Genomic DNA, 19,887 nt, shown 5'->3' with positions numbered 1-19,887 from the left:
TCCACTTCTTTCACACCTTCATGAGAATGTGGAATCATTAGCCTACACACGTTTAAATGTGTTAATATGACATAACATTGGCCTGTACTTAACTTGATTTTAATAATAGGCATTTAGAAATATCATATTCGTAGTATACTGTCTGTCTACTGTATGTTTGGAAGGTAAACGTTTTACAAGTGTAGATGCATCTAATCATGCTTAGACCACTGCCACACTCGGAAGTTTAATATGACTACTCATTGACGAAGCATCAGCGCCACCTGCTGGATAATACGTTTTGCGCCAGACCTGCGCTGGAAGTGACTTGCGCAGACAAAAGAATGTGTAGCCTAGTAGGCTAAACACGTACAGTAAAATTAGAAATCTGTCAAAATATTGTCAAAGGTTACATTGATAGAAACATCATGCGATAATTACTTATATCGAGAATAGAAAACCGATCATATAATCTCATGGCCATTTAAAGGCGGTATTTGACAACAAAATGGTTCAACAGCATATGGTTGTCTTCATAAAGATAGATAGAGGACTTATCTTATATATGTGCTATTACAGCGTCTGGGACAAAATGGGCAGTGCCATTGATGCTACAACCTATAGGAATCCCAACACAGTTGACTACTTTGAGTACTGTAAAATGGCGGAAGCATGGTGAAAGCTCTCAATGGCGCTGCCCATGCTAGAATGGAATTTGGACCACTAGAGGCCTCTATCATTCTCTATGGTTGTCCTCTATCCTTATGACCGCATCCACGCCAACAGGCGGTGCTAGACAATCCAGAAACATCGCAGAATGAACGAACAAGCTCATTAACTATCGTCTTGACAGCGCAAGAGCTCTTCGTTTTTGAATGAGTTATCCATTGCCAGTGCCTGCGCACATGAGGATTCCGCTAAGGTGCTGAAAGGACAGCTCCTGGGAATCAACAGAGCCGACGACAGGTACAGTATGTCTCAGTAGGCCGGTAGCTCTTGCTTGAAAGGGAAAGGTGTTGTTGAGTACTCTGTAGCCTACATTACTGTTATCTCGATTGTTCAGATAACGGAACAAAACTAAGCTGCAAATTGTGTTTTCAATCTCTATAAATAACCATGGACCTTGTAGCCTATTCAAGGGTTCTATAAGCACATAGGGAAAATAACTCGCAAAGTCCTTGCACATTATTTTAATGTGCCTTGTTTCAGTACAGTAGGCTACTGTACTGAACCACCGATTCTGCCAAACACTGAAAAAATATCTTCCATGTATAGACGGTAACCTTGTGATTTCAGGTCAGATTCATTAAGGAATTCTAACCATTCACAGTGACAATGGCAAGCAATGTTGGACTTTTTTCTATATGGAGCATCAGTCACAATATCTCTCAGGTCAGACAGCAGGATGTCCCCTTCGTTATCTTTGATTTCATTGGTCAAAATATAACCACACAATAGGCTACAGGGAATTAATGCCACAATTGTGAACTGGGTTTCTGTTGTTTTTCTATAGAGAACAAGATCTTGTTGGTGGTATCATCTGTTTGTAGAGATTTGCAGATCTGGATTAGCTAATTTAGGAGTGCCAGATGTTAATTTCGGCAAGATGCCTATGTAATTCTGTTTAATCCAAATCCTACCTTTTAATCTTATTTGTGTCATTGACCCTCCATAATAATCGATGTCATAGGCTACATAGGCTATTTTTATGCATAGAGCTCCCTACAAAGGCAAAGTACAGTAACTATGTAAACAATGTATCTGCAAAATCTGACTTAAGTCTTTTTCTTTCTCGACAGAAAGCAATTTCTGGAACTTCATAATATAATTTGATTGGCTGACTGACTTGTTCTTGTGTCAAGAAACTAAATACCACATTAAATCAGATAATATACCTTGTCATTTCAACAGATCAAATATGTTTGTTTTTTTACAAAATGTGTACTTACTGCACTTTGCTTATAGTCCTATACGCAGAGGAGCTGTCCTTTTCAGCACCACTGTCGCCTTGTGCACACCTACCCAGTTACACAATACTGTAGTCATGTAATAAGTAGCCTAACGCTCGTCTCCATTTTATCACAGGAATGATAATCAGGATGTTTAAATTAAGACTCCTCAACGCTGTCGCCCCAGCATACTTTTTCTCGGCCACAGCGGTAACCTTCATTTTTCACTTCTGCTTTTTCATCCCAACGATTTTTCAAAGCCCGGGCATCTCACTGAGAGCATCAACTGTGATTCACACCGCCATTTTCCTATACCTGATGCTGAACGCTTTAGGTAACTATGTCATGACTATAAAGTACCCCGCTGAGAGCGCAAATGAGACCGTGATTCCTGCATGTTCTGCAGATTGCTCAGATAAAATAGACGCCCACTACCTCCTCAACGGTCGCCACTTCTGCAAACTCTGTAAGAAAGTCATACTCAGGAGGGACCACCACTGTTTTTTTACTGGAAATTGCATTGGCAACAAAAACATGCGATACTTCATCATGTTCTGCATATACACGTCATGCACTTGTTTGTACTCCTTGGTTCTTGGTGTGGCCTTTCTAACTGTGGAATACAACATCTCCTTTGAGAACCCATTGACTTTCCTCACCCTTCTGCCCCTCTCGACTGGTTACTTCTTCCTCGGTGAGTTTCACATATAGCACTTTAAAGTTTATGCAAGGATATTGAGTTTCTGAACTTACCAAGCGCTCTTCTTTCTCCTCTATTTCCCTCCCTATCAGGAGTTATTTCAGGTCTGCAGTTCTTCCTGGTGTTGATGCTATATGTGTGGCTGGGCATCGGCTTGGTGTGTGCAGGGTTCTGCTGTCAGCAGGTGCTGCTGGTAGCGCGGGGGCAGACCTACTGCCAGATGAAGCGAGGCCAGCTGGTGGAGAGCTGCAGCTCCTGGAAGGACAACCTGAGTGATGTGTTTGGCTCCCACTGGGCGGTGGGGCTTTTCCTGCCAGTACAGACAGTGGAGGCCTTTTCAGGAGAGGTCGCTGCCCACCACCATAAACATGACTGAGGTTCACCAGGGTAGAGAGAACCTGGACATCATTCACATGAACTACCCCCAGTGGTTCACATAAAGAAGATATCAATTGCATACTCCTCGAGTCCTCTCTCTTCGTCTCCGTCTCAAAACCCATTGGATGAGAAAGCCAGAGGTCCCACCCCTCTGACCTTCTCCTCCAATGGGTTATGAGAAGGAGACAAAGAGAGAGGACGCGAGGAGTATGAAATTGACATCTTCCCATTGACTCATCATCATGCTTCCTTGTTGGGCTTGTCAGGAGGATAGTTTAAAATGTACATCAAATGAGGGAAGCCCAGAACAAACATAATGTGTCCATGATAGATAGATATGCCCACACATACCTGTTCTGACCTCTTCATCTTAACTCGTATACAGAAAACTGTGCTCAGCATATATACACACACACATATATATATATATATATATATATATATATATATATATATAAATAACTTACTGATAATGGCTTTTAATGACATTGGTCTACTATTCACAGAATGTATACATGAATACATTCCTTGAAGGACAGGAACAAGAGCAATCTGAGAAGTGTATGGAATGCAGGTGTAAAAAGCAATCCAAGAAGATGTATAAGTATGTACACTGCATTTGGAAATTATTCAGAACCCTTGACTTTTTCCACATTTTGTTACTTTACAGCCTTATTCAAAAATTGATTAAATAGCTTTTTACCCCCCTCATTAATCTACACACAATACCTCATAATGACAAAGCAAAAACAGATATTTTTTGTGTGCAAATTATTAAAAATAAAAATTGGAAATATCACATTTACATAAGTATTCAGACCCTTTACTCAATATTTTGTTGAAGCACAGTTGTCAGCGATTACAGCTACAAGTTTGGCACACCCGTATTTGGGGAGTTTCTCCCATTCTTCTCTGCAGATCCTCTCAAGCTCTGTCAGATTGGATGGGGAGCGTCGCTGCACAGCTATTTTCAGGTCTTTCCAGAGATATTCGATAAGGTTCAAGTTTGGGCTCTGGCTGGGCCACTCAAGGACATTCAGAGTCCCAAAGCCTGTCTTGGCTGTGTGCTTAGGGTCGTTGTACTGATGGAAGGTGAACCTTCGCCCTAGTCTGAGGTCCTGAGCGCTGTTGAGCAGGTTTCATCAAGGATCTCTCTGTACTTTGCTCCGTTCATCTTTGCCTCAATCCTGACTGGTCTCCCAGTCATTGCCGCTGAAAAACATCCCCACAGCATGATGTTGCCACCACCATGCTCCACCGTAGGGATGGTATTGGCCAGGTGATGAGCGGTGCTTAGTTTCCTCCAGATATGAAGTTTGGCATTCAGGCCAAAGAGTTCAATCTTGTTTCTCATGGTCTAAGAGTCCTTTAGGTGTCTTTTGGCAATCTCCAAGCGGGCTGTCATGTGCCTTTTATTGAGGAGTGGCTGCTGTCTCGCCACTCTACCAAAAAGGCCTGATTGGTGGAGTGCTGCAGAGATGGTTGTCCTTCTGAAAGGTTCTCCCATCTCCACAGAGAAACTCTGGAGCTCTGTCAGAGTGACCATCAGGTTCTTGGTCACCTAACTGACCAAGGCTCTTATCCCCTGATTGCTCAGTTTGGCCTGGCGGCCAGCTCTAGAAAGAGTCTTGGTGGTTCCAAACTTCTTCGGCGTAAGACTTGATGGAGGCCACTGTGTTCTTGGGAACCTTCAATGCTGCAGGAATGTTTTGGTACCCTTCACCAGATCTGTGCCTCGACACAATCCTGTCTCGGAGCTCTAAGGACAATTCCTTGGACCTCATTGCTTGGTTTTTGCTCTGACATGCACTGTCAACTATGGGATCTTATATAGACAGGTGTGTGCCTTTCCAAATTATGTCCAATCTATTGAAATTACCACAGGTGGACTCCAATCAAGTTGTAGAAACATCTCAAGATGATCAATGGAAACAGGATGTACCTGAGCTCAATTTCGAGTCTCTTAGCAAAGAGTCTGAATACTTATGCAAATAAGATCTGCTTTTTTATTTTTAGTACATTTGCTAAATTTTCTAATAACCTGTTTTCGCTTTGTCATCATGGGATCTTGTCTGTAGATTGAGGAAAATAATTGTTTTAATCCATTTTAGAATAAGGCTGTAACATAACAAAATGTGGAAAAAGTGAAGGTGTCTGAATACTTTCCGAATGCACTGTGTGTAGTTATTTTGGACTACATGATATCAATTATAATTCATGTAGTGGTTACACTTAAATAACTAAGTGCATGCTTACCTTTCCTGTGCGGATTTTGTGGCAATATGTTGCTAGATAGCATTTAACACAAAATGCTGTGATAGAACATTTCAAATAAGGATTTAGAGTCTTTAGCTGGTATGCACAGGTATGATACTCCAAACATTTATTATTATTTAGACATTCAGGAAAACACAGTAGCATAAATGACTGTATTGGGGCAGATGTTGGGACCTACACATAATGGGGGGAAGATGTTGTTATTGTCATCAACAAAGTGATTTTCTTTTGTAGATTTCCCAGTTTTAACTTTCACCAAAGGGCTACTGTCGCTAACAATATGTAACTCCACTGGAGGGAAAACTCACTAAAATGGCTGTATAGCACAATTTGCCAGGCTTACAATGGTATCAGGAGTATGGAACATTCTATTGCATAACAACATTTGAACTAGAACACCAATTTAAATACTTTTTGTTGTTGATAAGTTTTCTCTGAAAATAGGGGAAATGTGTTATCAGTTTGTAGATACACATTCAGACAGTGCTTTACAAGGAGAAACAGAAATCTACAGCAGAGGAAAACAGGGTAAGAATTCAGGTTGCTGATCTTTATGTCCAAACTATTATGTCCATTGTTGTCGTATGGCCTGTACCTACAAATGACCCCAAAGATGATGAACCGTAGTTTGGATTTGTTCATGGTGGGATCCTACAATAAGACTGTACACTTGTTCCAAATTTGTTGAGCAAGAGATTGTGCCTTCAGAAAGTATTCATATGGGGGGGTATGCAGGCTGTTGTTACAGCCTGCATTTAAAATAGATTACATTTATTTGTTTTCTCACCCATCTACATACCCCATGATAACAAATGAAAAACGTGTTTTTAGAAAATTTAGCAAATTTATTGAAAATGAAATACAGAAATATCTCATTTCCATAAGTATTCACACCCCTGAGTCAATACATGTTATAAATCACCTTTGCCGCGATTACAGCTGCAAGTCTTTCTGGGTAAGTCTCTTCTGGGTAAGTCTAAGAGCTTTGTATCCCTAGATTGTACAATATTTGCCCATTATTATTTTCAAAATTCTGTCAAATTGTTGATCATTGCTAGAAAATCATTTAAGTCTTGCCATAGATTTTTGAAGCCAATTTAAGTAAAAATGAACTATTGATTTTAGGTTATTGTCCTGCTGAAAAGTTAATTCATCTCCCAGTGTCTAGTGGAAAGCGGACTAAACCAGGTTCCCTCTAGGATTTTACCTGTGCTTAGCACCATTCTGTTTCTTTTTTTATCCTGAAGAACTCCCCAGTCCTTACAAGCATACACATAACATGATGCAGCCACCACTATGCTTGAAGATATGGAGAGTGGTACTCAGTAATGTGTTGTATTGGATTTGCCCCAAACATAAGTTTATATTCAGGACAAAAAGTATTTTTTTTGCAGCCTTTTTTGCAGTATTACTTTAGTGCCTTGTTGTAAACACAATGGATGTTTATTTCACTCTTAGTGTAGTATTGTGGAGTAACTACAATGTTGTTGATCCAGCCTCTGTTTTCTCCACACACACAGCCATTGTATATTTGCCATTGTATATTTGTAATGACTGGATGTATTGATACACAATCCAAAGTGTAATAACTTCACTATGCTCAGAGATATTCAATGTCTACTTAAAAAAACAAAAACCATCTACCAATAGGTGCCCTTCTTTGCGAGGCATTTGAAAACCTTCCTGGTCTTTTTGGTTGAATCGGTTTAAAATGCACTGCTCGACTGAGGGACTTTACAAATATTTGTACAGAGATGAGGTATGTTAAACACTATTATTGCACACAGAGTGATTCCATGCAACTTACAGTATAGTGACTTAAGCAAATGTTCACTTCTGAACTTATTTAGGCTTGCTATAACAAAGGGATTGAATACTTGTCTTGAGTCATTTCAGCTTTTCATTTTTGATTAAAATGGTAAAATAAATATATAATTCCACTTTGACATTATGTGGTATTGTGTGTAGGCCTGTGACAAAACAATCTAAATTGTAGAAATGTCAAATGTAACACAACAAAATATGGAAAAAGTCAAGGGGTGTGAATACTTTCTGAAGGCACTGTATAACATTTTACAGCCCATCTTTAACTGTAATGAATATTCTGGTATTTATTCTGGTATTAGATTCCATCTGGAGCAAATAAATTATCTTATGGAAAAACAAACTGCTTTGTAGAACTATTTAGTCTATTCCTGTTATATTACCAATAAAACAGTTCAATATGGCAGTGGTCTTTTCTGGCTCAGATGGAGTCCACTCAAAAACACCAACAACAGAGTAAAATCATTTCAAAACCACTGTTTATTAAGCAACCATGTCAATGCAAACAATATTTCTTTAAAAAAGTACAAAAAAGTGCACTTCAGTAAATGATGGTTAAAATGGTCTTTGTGTTATTCTCCAAAGCTAGAATTTTCCTGTACTTTACTTTGTACTGATGATCGCAGTATTTTGCCATACCAATTTTGATAACATATCAATACCTCCAAATCACTAAGAACACACAACACAAAGCTAGTTACTGTATTACTAGAGAGCCATTAGTTTGAGAAGGCTAGCTTACCTAAACCTTTGAGAGCCATTGTAACATTTATAAATGAATTATCAGTACCTACAACAGTTGTAAGTCTATTACCAAATGCTACATTCTAGTAAATAGATGTACAGTCAAGAAAATACTGAGCACCTACTGTAACTAATATTCTAATCACACTGGACAAAACCAGAAGAGCATTAGGCCTACATTTCAGTATTTTGTCAGTCCCGGGACATACACATGTATGACTGACATTTGGCAGTACTTTCTCTTGTTAAAGTTGAAGAACAAAGAGCATTTTATAGGCACAATCAAATAATTGGCCAAAACACAAAGAAAAACTCAAATGAAATGATGTAACTTGCGTTTAGGAAACACATTTAAAATACAAAATCTTTGAATAAGTATTCATTCCTAATAGCATTTAAATATATAAATATGATCACTTCCAAGCTATTTTTACCACTCCCCCTACATGAACGTTCCAGTAAAGTCCTTTAAAACAAGAACGGCTTCAGCTGAAGACACTTTAGCACAAAGAGTGGGATTCTAGTAAATTGCAAATGAGCTGACTAGTAATAACTTCAAATATAAAACATTTTCAACAGTTCTTTCTGTGTTATGTACAATACAGCATGTGAAGGACTAGTTCGAGTTAGAGAGAGATAACAATCAACACAATGCTACTTTTCATCAGCCATCGGACTCCTCAGATCTGAATAAAAAACATTGTTTTTAGCCTGCAACCACTGGGGTTTTTCCTCAACTCAAATATTGAATTAAATATTATGATGTAATATGTAGTACAACCTATACTGAACAAAAATAACGCAACAACGTAAATTATATGAATTGTTAATAGTTACAGTTCATATAAGGAAATCAGTCAACTTAAATTAATTATTTAGGCCTTAATCTATGGATTTCACATGACTGGGAAAACAGATATACATCTGTTGGTCAGATACCTTAAAAAAATGGTAGGGGCGTGGATCAGAAAACCAGTCAGTATCTGGTGTGACCACCATTTGCCTCATGCATGTCGACACACCTTCGCATAGAGTTGATCAGGCTCTTGACTGTGGCCTGTGGAATGTTGTCCCACTCCTCTTCAATGGCTGTGCAAAGTTTCTGGATATTGGCAGGAACTGGAACACATTGTCAAACACGTTGACCCAGAGCATACCAAACATGCTCAATGGGTGACATGTCTGGTGAGAATGCAGGCCATGGAAGAACTGGGACATTTTCAGCTTCCAGGAATTGTTGACAGATGCTTGTGAAATGGGGCCGTGCATTATCATGCTGAAACATGAGGTGATGGCGGAGGATAAATGGCACGACATTGGACCTCGGGAACTCGTCACGTATCTTTGTGCATTCAAATTGCCATCGATAAAATGCAATTGTGTTTGTTGTCCATAGCTTATGCCTGCCCATACCATAACCCAACCGCCACCATGGTGCACTCTGATCACAACGTTGACGTCAGCAAAGCGCTTGCCCACACAACACCATACACGTCGTCTGCATTGTGAGGCCGATTTGATGTACTGCCAAATTCTATAAAACAATGTTGGAGGTGGCTTATGGTAGAGAAATTAACATTAAATTCTATGGCAAAAGCTCAGGTAGACATTCTTGCAGTCTGCATGCCAATTGCACACTCCCTCAAATGTCTTGAGACATCTGTGGCAACTGCACATTATAGAGTGGCCTTATTGTCCCCAGCACATGTTGCACCTGTGTAATGATCATGCTGTTTAATCAGATTCTTGATATGCCACACCTGTCAGGTGGATGGATTATCTTGGCAAAGGAGAAATGTTCATTAACAGGGCTGGACATCTTTTTTTTGAGAGAAAGAAGCTTTTTTGCGTATGGAACCTTTCTGAGATCTTTTATTTCAGCTCATGAAACATGGGACCAACACTTTACATGTTGCGTTTATATTTTTGTTCAGTGTATAATGCAAGACAGTATTTCAATAACATACATAAGAATGGGTGCCGTCACTTCAGTAGCTATAATTTTCTGCATTTAACAGGCATTCATTTTTTGGTCTTTCATTAATAAAAGACGCATTGTAACTATGGTGTTTAACTGTACTCTATTCAGTTATTGATGTTGTCCTAATTCAAAGGCAGGTTTAAAAGAAATAGCAACATCAAGGACAAGGCCATATTTCACTAGATACATACTAGGTACATACCTAAAAAAAGACATCATAATAATACAAAAGCTTTATGTACAGCCCTCTAAAGAATCACAATCAGTAATATACAGTTGAGCGCTGCGCTAGTCTAGTACTGACAAATACTGAAGAGGACATATTGCTAGGCTAGCTAAAATATTCTCTGACTAAATACGATCAACTATGAAATATTTTTAGAGCTGTTCCTAATCTCCCCTTATTGGTTAAAGTTTTTAAAGCAATTTTTAAATGTACACAAAACTCTAATGACTGGTGTACTTAAATCATCTTTACAATTTGGTCCCAAAAATGATTATCGTTGTCATAAAGTGATGTTTCCCCCATAATAAAGCAGTTACTGTTCTGGCCAGGTACGGATTAATTCATTGTATTATTTTATCCGTATCTATTCCCTGCATGTATTGATAGATGTATTAATCTAGAAGCCATAGCCCTATTGCAAGCAGTACTTGCTATTTAAACAGAACATGGATTATAGGCAAGGGTTCAAGGGTTAAGCACATTTCTCCATTTGTACTGGTTTACAGCAGGTGTGCTTATGATCCATGCACCTCCTTCTGCTAGTGTCTTATGCCAGGATAACTTGTGGATCCATGGCCTGACACTGCCCCTCCTCAGCTCTGGCAGGGTCTGTGTCTAGCTGCAGGGTCAGCTGGAGCCTAGTCCAGACCAGGGGGTCACCACTGCCCAGGGCCTCCACAAACAGATCTGTCTGCTCCTGCAGCTGCTTCAAATGGCCCTGGGTGCGCCGGTTCTGCCTGATCAGCTCCTTGATGCGTAGCGTTATGCCCAGCAGGCCAGAGTTGCTGAGGATGTTGTAGGTGTTGCTGAAGCGTTTACCTTTGTTGTTGTCTGTGGACAGGCCGTCTTGACAGCGGTCGTTGTCGCCTTGGCAACTGCTCGCCTCCGACACAGGTGCACATTTATTGGAGACTACAGCAGTGGCCTCAGTGCCCAGGGAGTGAGGCATGCCTAGGAACTCAGGTATTGGCAGCTTCTGAGAGCTGGCCAGCTGTGTTTGTTTGTCAACAACCTCTAAGGTGGCCACTGTTTGGAGGGGTGTCAGAGGCCTTGGCTGGGGGCTATGGGAGCTGTAGAGTTTGTCGCCATGGTGACGATACCACCGGTTACGCCTCCCGTGATACCCAGGCGTTGAACTTCCCCTCTCAGCCGAAGAGGCCCCCTGCCTCCTGGAAGAGCTCTCCCCAGGGTGAGGGGCGATTTTGGGATAAGATTTCAGTATGGGCAGGTAGTTATTCTTTGAGTCCCGGTGCTTGTCTGAGGAACGCTTTGGAGAGATGTTGTTACTGATGTTGTTGCTGCCGTTGGGGACCATGGGATGGAGGAGGACCACCTGGGACTGGGGGAGAATCTCCAGGGAGGAAGGGAAGCCCCAGGGCTTTACTACTGGAGACATTGGGCTTGGCTGGGGGCATCATAATACCATCTCACTCATTAGATCATACAAAAAGATAGTAATTGACAAAGAAGAATGCAGTACTGTAATTGTTCCCTGTGTTAAAGGAATGTAGGGCTCTACAGTGATACCATTTAAGGGCATTTGCTCCTAAATATTTTGCTGTGCTGGATTTTTTTTTATCTGGGAGCAACCTAGATAAATAAAAATATCAAAGGTAATAATTGTTGTAATGATTTCTTCGCTGTCCCTCAGCCTCAGTAGTATGCAAACATGTCGTGGCACAGACAGAAAAGACAAGGGAGCACTTCTTCAGGAGATATAGGCCAAATGTAGGATATTATCTCAATCTTAAAAATCACATTTTCTGGTGCTCCTAACACTATGTTGTAATTTATGGCAAGTCTTATAATTAAAGCACCAATCTGCACTTATTACATCCATTTTTGGACATATATTAATGCTATAAACCCATTGATTCTTGAAGAGCATAACTTATTAATGCCCCATTAGCTAAGTTCAACCGTCTTACCCCATTAGAAGCCAAAATATAAAACATGTTTTCCAATGTTTGTAAACAAAGTAAAAGTATCTGGTGTGGTTAAATGGTTAAAACTATAATTGCGATATAATGCATGGTCAGTCCTTGCATCCATAGCTCTTTCTATGATTTTGAGGGTGGTTACATTCCTCCAGCCCCATCCCTCAACCTTTTACCAAAACACTGGTGGGGAAAATGCTTTGTTATAGTTTCAAATGCGGATTGCCGCTTTAGTAACTAAAATATTTTTCATTGTGCTTCATTTTTTTCCACTTAGGAGGACATGTGCTCCTTGTAAAAAAAAGTCACTGTAGAGCCCTGGAATATTGAAGCTAATAAACCCAACCACAGTACAACTGAACTACAAGCTGAACAGAGCATAATAGCACATAGGTCACAAACAAGGCACAGTTTAGTCTACAGTACCAGATTCAGGACTATGTTGTTCATGATGATCATGGGGGAGAGGCCAGGGTAGGATCCTCCGGCTACAGCCACCTGGGGACCTGGGGCCCTCACCATGTCCTCCGAGTCAGTTTGGTCCATCACATTCTGGTACCCAGAGCTGGCATCTGGAAAGGAGAAAAAAACAAAACAAAACAAAAAGTTAATAGAAACACCACCGCCTTTGTTTTCTTTCTGTGCCAAGATCTTGAAGAGCAATTTTGGAAATATTTGCAAGGGTAACAGAGAGATAACAGCTTGAGGTAATAACTCCACAGCCACAGTAAAGATTCCATGGGAATCATGCCCTGACCTAGTCATAGCTGAGTGAACCCACAGCAACAAAAAAAAAAAAAATAGGTCACCACTCCTGGTGCTCAAAACAACAATTTCGCTGAGGAAATGGTGGTGGCCTAGATTTCTGGATTAGAGTTGATAGAGAGGCAGGGTGTACATTCGTGTGTTTGTAACACCTGAGAAACCGGAGTCCCTCTCAGACTCTGGCTTAGATGCTCTCAAGTGGTACATCATAGTGGATGTGGGCCTCCTGTGGCTCTGTGGTTTGCTCATCTTTGCTCTTCCTTGGACCTCTCAAACCAAACCATCTACAATGGGGTTGAATCGTCCTAATCATAGAAATAAAAAAAGTTATAGTTAGAGCCGATAATCACAGTGTAGTAAGGCTACACATCACATGAAACATTTAATCACAGTTTCAACCTATCCGCATATGGAGTAAAATTCACTAGGCAAGCAATCTAGCTAAAGTTAGCAGACAGTAACAAACAACAAACAGTTAGCCACAATAATCACGCTTGCGTACTGTCAAGAGAGCAAGCCAATAACAGCTTACTAGCGATCCACCTCATTTTCAAACGTTGCTATGGGCAAAGCCAAACAACGGAAGTGATGCATTAGACTTCCTTCCGCTCTACTGCAGCACGCCAGTGATTTAAAGGAGTACATTTATAGAGTATAAAAGTAAAGTACACAAGTGTCATTTGATATTAATTTAATTCAAATTCACTAACTATAATGATACACTATTGGCTATTAACTCTAAAAACAAAGGTGGGCATCCACACTAGAGGAAAGTTTGTTTTACAGTCCTACACCTGTCAATCAACTGATCAAGCCATGCCACTGCTTGCTGCCTATTAATAAAGTGGCAAAACAGACCATTCATGAGGTCTCTAACGCATATACTGGTTCAGACCATTCAGTGCTTTCAGGGTGTGATCATTGTCATAGTGACAACTGCAAGTAATACTTCCATGTACATGTAGGCCTAACGAAAAATAATATTAGGCCTAACTCGTATATAAATTGATCAATTCAACAACAAATGCAGTTTAGCCTGCACGTCTTATACAACATGTCATTGTCTCATTGCTCAAGTGGTTTGTAAGTGATTTCAATGTTTCCATTATTCTTGTTTTGTACTTATCCTTTTTTCTCCCCAATTTTGTACGAACTGGGGAGAGGCAAAGGTTGAGAGCCATCCGCCCTCTGAAACACGACCCGACAAGCCGTACTGCTTCTTGACACACTGCTCGCTTAACCCCGAAGCCAGCCGTACCAATGTGTCAGAGGAAACACAGTACAGCTGGCGACCTGAAGTCAGCGTGCATGCGTCCGGCCGCCACAAGGAGTTGCTAGAGCGCGATGGGACAAGGACATCCCAGCCAACCAAACCCTCCCCTAACCCGGACCAATTGTGCGCCGTCTCATGGGTCTCCTAGTCGCGGCGGGTTGCGACACAGCCCGGGATCGAACCTGGTGCAATGCCTTAGACCACTGCGCCACTCGGGAGGCCCGATTTCCATGTTTCTAATGGTTGTCAATTCCTTTCGGCCTTCTTTTTCACTGAGCTCATCTCTCTGTATGTCCTGTGCAACTATTTGCAATGCATCAGTACAACAATGTTATCATAACAGGCTAAAAGTGATCACACCAATGCACTTTCTCTCCTAAAACTTAACCCCAACATGCATTTTCTATGCTGTAGGCCTGTTTTACATTGAAAAATTAGCAAGAACAAGCCTGCTTCTTTCCCTGAATAGGCTATTAGGCCTAGAATAAAAAAAAAACCCTCATAGACGTCATCCTGACCAACTGGCCCTCCAAATACACCTCCGCTGTCTTCAACCAGGATCTCAGCGACCACTGCCTCATTGCCTGTATCCGCTACGGTGCCGCAGTCAAACGACCACCCCTCATCACTGTCAAACGTTCCCTAAAACACTTCTGTGAGCAGGCCTTTCTAATCGACCTGGCCCGGGTATCCTGGAAGGACATTGACCTCATCCCGTCAGTTGAGGATGCCTGGTCATTCTTTAAGAGTAACTTCCTCACCATTTTAGATAAGCATGCTCCGTTCAAAAAATGCAGAACTAAGAACAGATACAGCCCTTGGTTCACTCCAGACCTGACTGCCCTCGACCAGCACAAAAACATCCTGTGGCGGACTGCAATAGCATCGAACAGTCCCGCGATATGCAACTGTTCAGGGAAGTCAGGAACCAATACACACAGTCAGTCAGGAAAGCTAAGGCCAGCTTCTTCAGGCAGAAGTTTGCATCCTGTAGCTCCAACTCCAAAAGTTCTGGGACACTGTGAAGTCCATGGAGAACAAGAGCACCTCCTCCCAGCTGCCCACTGCACTGAAGCTAGGGAACACGGTCACCACCGACAAATCCATGATTATCGAAAACTTCAACAAGCATTTCTCAACGGCTGGCCATGCCTTCCGCCTGGCCACTCCTACCTCGGCCAACAGCTCCGGCCCCCCCGCAGCTCCTCGCCCAAGCCTCTCCAGGTTCTCCTTTACCCAAATCCAGATAACAGATGTTCTGAAAGAGCTGCAAAACCTGGACCCGTATAAATCAGCTGGGCTTGACAATCTGGACCCTCTATTTCTGAAACTATCCGCCGCCATTGTCGCAAACCCTATTACCAGCCTGTTCAACCTCTCTTTCATATCGTCTGAGATCCCCAAGGATTGGAAAGCTGCTGCAGTCATCCCCCTCTTCAAGGGGGAGACACCCTGGACCCAAACTGTTACAGACCTATATCCATTCTGCCCTGCCTATCTAAGGTCTTCGAAAGCCAAGTCAACAAACAGGTCACTGACCATCTCGAATCCCACCGTACCTTCTCCGCTATGCAATCTGGTTTCCGAGCCGGTCACGGGTGCACCTCAGCCACACTCAAGGTACTAAACGACATCATAACCGCCATCGATAAAAGACAGTACTGTGCAGCCGTCTTCATCGACCTTGCCAAGGCTTTCGACTCTGTCAATCACCAGATTCTTATCGGCAGACTCAGTAGCCTCGGTTTTTCGGATGACTGCCTTGCCTGGTTCACCAATTACTTTGCAGACAGAGTTCAGTGTGTCAAATCGGAGGGCATGCTGTCCGGTCCTCTGGCAGTCTCTATGGGGGTGCCACAGGGTTCAATTCTCGGGCCGACTCTTTTCTCTGTATATATCAATGATGTTGGTCTTGCTGCGGGCGATTCCCTGATCCACCTCTACGCAGACGACACCATTCTATATACTTTCGGCCCGTCATTGGACACTGTGCTATCTAACCTCCAAACGAGCTTCAATGCCATACAACACTCCTTCCGTGGCCTCCAACTGCTCTTAAACGCTAGTAAAACCAAATGCATGCTTTTCAACCGATTGCTGCCTGCACCCGCATGCCCGACTAGCATCACCACACTGGATGGTTCCGACCTTGAATATGTTGACACCTATAAGTACCTAGGTGTCTGGCTAGACTGCAAACTCTCCTTCCAGACCCATATCAAACATCTCCAAACGAAAATCAAATCAAGAGTCGGCTTTCTATTCCGCAACAAAGCCTCCTTCACTCACGCTGCCAAGCTTACCCTAGTAAAACTGACTATCCTACCGATCCTCGACTTCGGCGATGTCATCTACAAAATCGCTTCCAACACTCTTCTCAGCAAACTGGATGCAGTTTATCACAGTGCCATCCGTTTTGTCACTAAAGCACCTTATACTACCCACCACTGCGACTTGTATGCTCTAGTCGGCTGGCCCTCGCTACATATTCGTCGCCAGACCCACTGGCTCCAGGTCATCTACTAGGCCATGCTAGGTAAAGCTCCGCCTTATCTCAGTTCACTGGTCATGATGGCAACACCCATCCGTAGCACGCGCTCCAGCAGGTGTATCTCACTGATCATCCCTAAAGCCAACACCTCATTCGGCCGCCTTTCGTTCCAGTACTCTGCTGCCTGTGACTGGAACGAATTGCAAAAATCGCTGAAGTTGGATACTTTTATCTCCCTCACCAACTTCAAACATCAGCTATCTGAGCAGCTAACCGATCGCTGCAGCTGTACATAATCTATTGGTAAATAGCCCACCCATTTTCACCTACCTCATCCCCACAGTTTTTATTTATTTACTTTTCTGCTCTTTTGCACACCAATATCTCCACCTCCACCTCCAGTGTTAATCTGCAATATTGTAATTATTCCCCTACCTCCTCATGCCTTTTGCACACATTGTATATAGACTCCCCTTTTTTTTCTACTGTGTTATTGACTTGTTAATTGTTTACTCCATGTGTAACTCTGTGTTGTCTGTTCACACTGCTATGCTTTATCTTGGCCAGGTCGCAGTTGCAAATGAGAACTTGTTCTCAACTAGCCTACCTGGTTAAATAAAGGTGAAATAAAAAAATGTAAAAAAAATTATAGTACAGTTAAATAGTTAACACACACTCAAGGACGCAGCAGTCTAAGGCACTGCATCCCAGTGCAAGTTGCGTCACCAATGTCCCTGGTTCGAATCCTGGCTGTATCACATCCGGACGTGATTGGGAGTCCCATAGGGCGACGCACAATTGGCCCAGCACCGTCCGGACCATCATTGTAAATAAAACCTTGTTCTTAACTGACTTCCTCGTTAAATAAAGGACACACACACACCAAAAAGTTATTTTGTTGGCATTTACATATGTCCCCATTACCAGTAAAACATAATCAAACCTATTTCTTTCATTTACCTGCTGTGCTTTTTCGTTGTTCATTTGACATGTCAAATAACACTATTTCACATGTCAAATAACACAAGATAATCTGTTTCAGGAGCTATATAGTTAGCTAGCCAAGGTGTCGTCATCTAAAATAACCCTAATTTATAAGAGAGTTCTTATTTGATTAATGGTGCTTGGACCCATCTATGTGAAGCTAGCCACAAAGATTAGCCACAATAGTGGACTTTGCGGTTATCTTTCAAAATAAAAGTACGGCATAATTCTACTATTTGTATTCATTTGCATCACTGTCAATGACATACTTTTATTTTGAAGGCAAACTGCAAATTCCACTATTGTGCGTAATCCTTATTATGGCTAGCTTCACAACTCATAACCCCATTCAGTTGAGCCTCCCTAGCCAGATGAAGCTATCTTTGGGCAACAGGGTTAATTAGCTGGTTAGCTATTTACTTTCATGAACTGAAGTTCAATTTTAATAGGCGAACAACAAGTGGCAACCTAGCTAATACTTACTTACAAGGATTCCTAATCATTGCTAAGAATAGTGAAAATGACTGCAGTTCCTACTGGTTATTATTTTCAGGCTGGTTGTATTGGTGCTAGCTAGGTCCCAAGCTAAAGCTAGCTGCCCTAGTAGTTGCGATTGAACAAATTATGCTTTATTATGAACACAGTATTGTAAACACATTGTTCGTGGTCTGTGTTTGTTTTTTTGTACAGCTTTGACAGTGACACTATCTTTTTTGACACGCAAAGACCCAAATGGCGTTCCATAGTATGTCGTGAAGATAATAGCAGTGACGCTATTACTGTGCAACTCTGGTAGGGCAACATCTGAACAATAGCACACTTGGTAGTGTGTACCAGTGACGAAAGCAAACATCCCCAACGATAGAGAACGGTTGATTGTCAAGGGCAATGAATTCCATTATCTTGGCTTTAATGGATTTTGCCTTTGAGTTGTCTCGCTGAAATGTTCTTACTCTTTCAAATTGTAAGTTGCTCTGGATAAGAGCGTCTGCTAAATGACTTAAATGTAAATGACTCCTCGAAATGTTGACTGCTCGATCCACACAACAGACATTGTGTGGGCTAGGTTAGGAATGTGGCGTCATTATGTCATGTACCTACTTTATATAAGATATACATAGTAGCTTTGACATTGATTTCTAACATCGGCCTAGTTTGACAACTAGAAATCGGCTGATTGGCATTTTTAGCTAATATCGGCCGATTCTGATATGTTCACCAATATATCCCGTACAATATGTTATTATTCCCCAATGCCCCTATTCTGATATCTTCCCTTTGCTTGTTGTAAACATATATAAACATGTAAACAAATACATAGACAAACAATAAACATATTAAATTATAGAACAGTTCTCGACAATAGAGGGAGAAAAAAATAGTGAGAAAGACATGAGTGAGAGAAGAGAGCGAGATCATATCCACATGTGTTCCATATGTGTTCATATCCACCTCATAGTGTTCAGATATTTTTACAGTTCCCGTACTTTCTTTTCGTAACCTGAGGTCCCCTTAGAATTTACTACAGCCATGGTGTTATGGAGCTGTCTCGGAATAGCTGTCCGTCTATAAAAATAGTTTGTCCCTCTGCTTCCTCTGTACGGCTAACAGACACAAGCTAATTCGGGGATTTCTAGTGGCACGCACATGAAGAGCGCGAGCGCAGGGGGAAGTTGTATCCATAGTTTCCCCGTTTGGCTTCCGTTTTTTTAAAAGCGTTCGAAAATGAGGTGGATATCAATCTCTAAAGTTAGCTACACAGCTAACTGCATTAGCCAGCTGTGTTTGCTAGCTTGTCGTTTACGCTGCGCCCTTTCGCCCGCCATGTCTGGACTGGTTGAACCGAGATTGTTGTTGTCCGGCTCTGCTCAGTCAAAACACGGTGCTGTGTAGGCTACATCGGACTTTGAAAGTGGCGGAGCACTGCCAACAATGCAATCACGAGATCACAAAATCAAATATATCGTTTTGTACCTACTTTAAGTGTTGAGTCCTCTTGAAAATTCGACAACGTAGACGTGTTCACATTCACAACTATTAAACTAAAATAGTTCGCATTGCTTTCGCTTCGATGAAAGACCAAAACTTTTACATTTAAAACGGATTCAACACTCTAGCCTTTGCCGTATAACTGGGCAGCAGGCGTTGCTAAGGAAACTGTGGAGACGTCACTCCCTCTATTTTTTTCAAGCGTTCCTATTGGTGTACAACATTGGCATTGCGACCAGAGCGATGTATTTAGCAAACGTGACCCACGTGATATGGCTTGATCAGAACCAACATTAACATCATATGTGCGATGTGTAATATAATATGGAACTGTCTGTGCCATTATTATCCTGTATACTGTTAGGTATAATCCAAAACAGATTGAGCTGT

The 19,887-nt window shown here is 41.6% G+C and overlaps 2 protein-coding genes across 5 annotated transcripts; one reads left to right on the top strand and one right to left on the bottom strand.

The window, feature by feature from the left end:
* Window positions 1–797: 797 nt before the first annotated feature.
* On the top strand, window positions 798–7,426 carry zdhhc22 (zinc finger DHHC-type palmitoyltransferase 22). 2 transcript variants are annotated; one of them, XM_035753696.2, is made up of 3 exons: window positions 798–945; window positions 2,065–2,622; window positions 2,721–7,426. In XM_035753696.2, exons 2-3 carry the CDS (start codon window positions 2,067–2,069, stop codon window positions 3,002–3,004), a joined length of 840 nt encoding a protein of 279 aa, XP_035609589.1. In that variant the 5' UTR covers window positions 798–945; window positions 2,065–2,066; the 3' UTR covers window positions 3,005–7,426. The 2 variants fall into 2 exon arrangements, with proteins under 2 accessions (XP_035609589.1, XP_035609590.1); XM_035753697.2 differs by lacking the exon at window positions 798–945 and having other exon boundaries at window positions 1,939–2,622.
* Window positions 7,427–7,569: 143 nt separating this feature from the next.
* On the bottom strand, window positions 7,570–19,701 carry cipca (CLOCK-interacting pacemaker a). Of its 3 annotated transcripts, XM_035752268.2 has the most exons (4): window positions 19,487–19,701; window positions 12,913–13,065; window positions 12,422–12,567; window positions 7,570–11,463 (listed from the first exon to the last, which is right to left on the bottom strand). In XM_035752268.2, the coding sequence occupies exons 2-4, from the start codon at window positions 13,007–13,009 to the stop codon at window positions 10,606–10,608; spliced, it is 1,101 nt and encodes a 366-aa protein (XP_035608161.1). In that variant the 5' UTR covers window positions 13,010–13,065; window positions 19,487–19,701; the 3' UTR covers window positions 7,570–10,605. The 3 variants fall into 3 exon arrangements, with proteins under 3 accessions (XP_035608161.1, XP_035608162.1, XP_035608163.1); XM_035752269.2 differs by lacking the exon at window positions 12,913–13,065; XM_035752270.2 differs by lacking the exon at window positions 19,487–19,701 and having other exon boundaries at window positions 12,753–13,056.
* Between the last annotated feature and the right edge of the window lie 186 nt (window positions 19,702–19,887).

The sequence above is a fragment of the Oncorhynchus keta genome, chromosome 35 (assembly GCF_023373465.1).
Source record: "Oncorhynchus keta strain PuntledgeMale-10-30-2019 chromosome 35, Oket_V2, whole genome shotgun sequence".
In the NCBI taxonomy this organism is placed as follows: domain Eukaryota; kingdom Metazoa; phylum Chordata; class Actinopteri; order Salmoniformes; family Salmonidae; genus Oncorhynchus; species Oncorhynchus keta.
The sequence above is the reverse complement of the archived record's forward strand: the minus strand, read 5'-3'. Positions and strand labels throughout refer to the sequence as shown.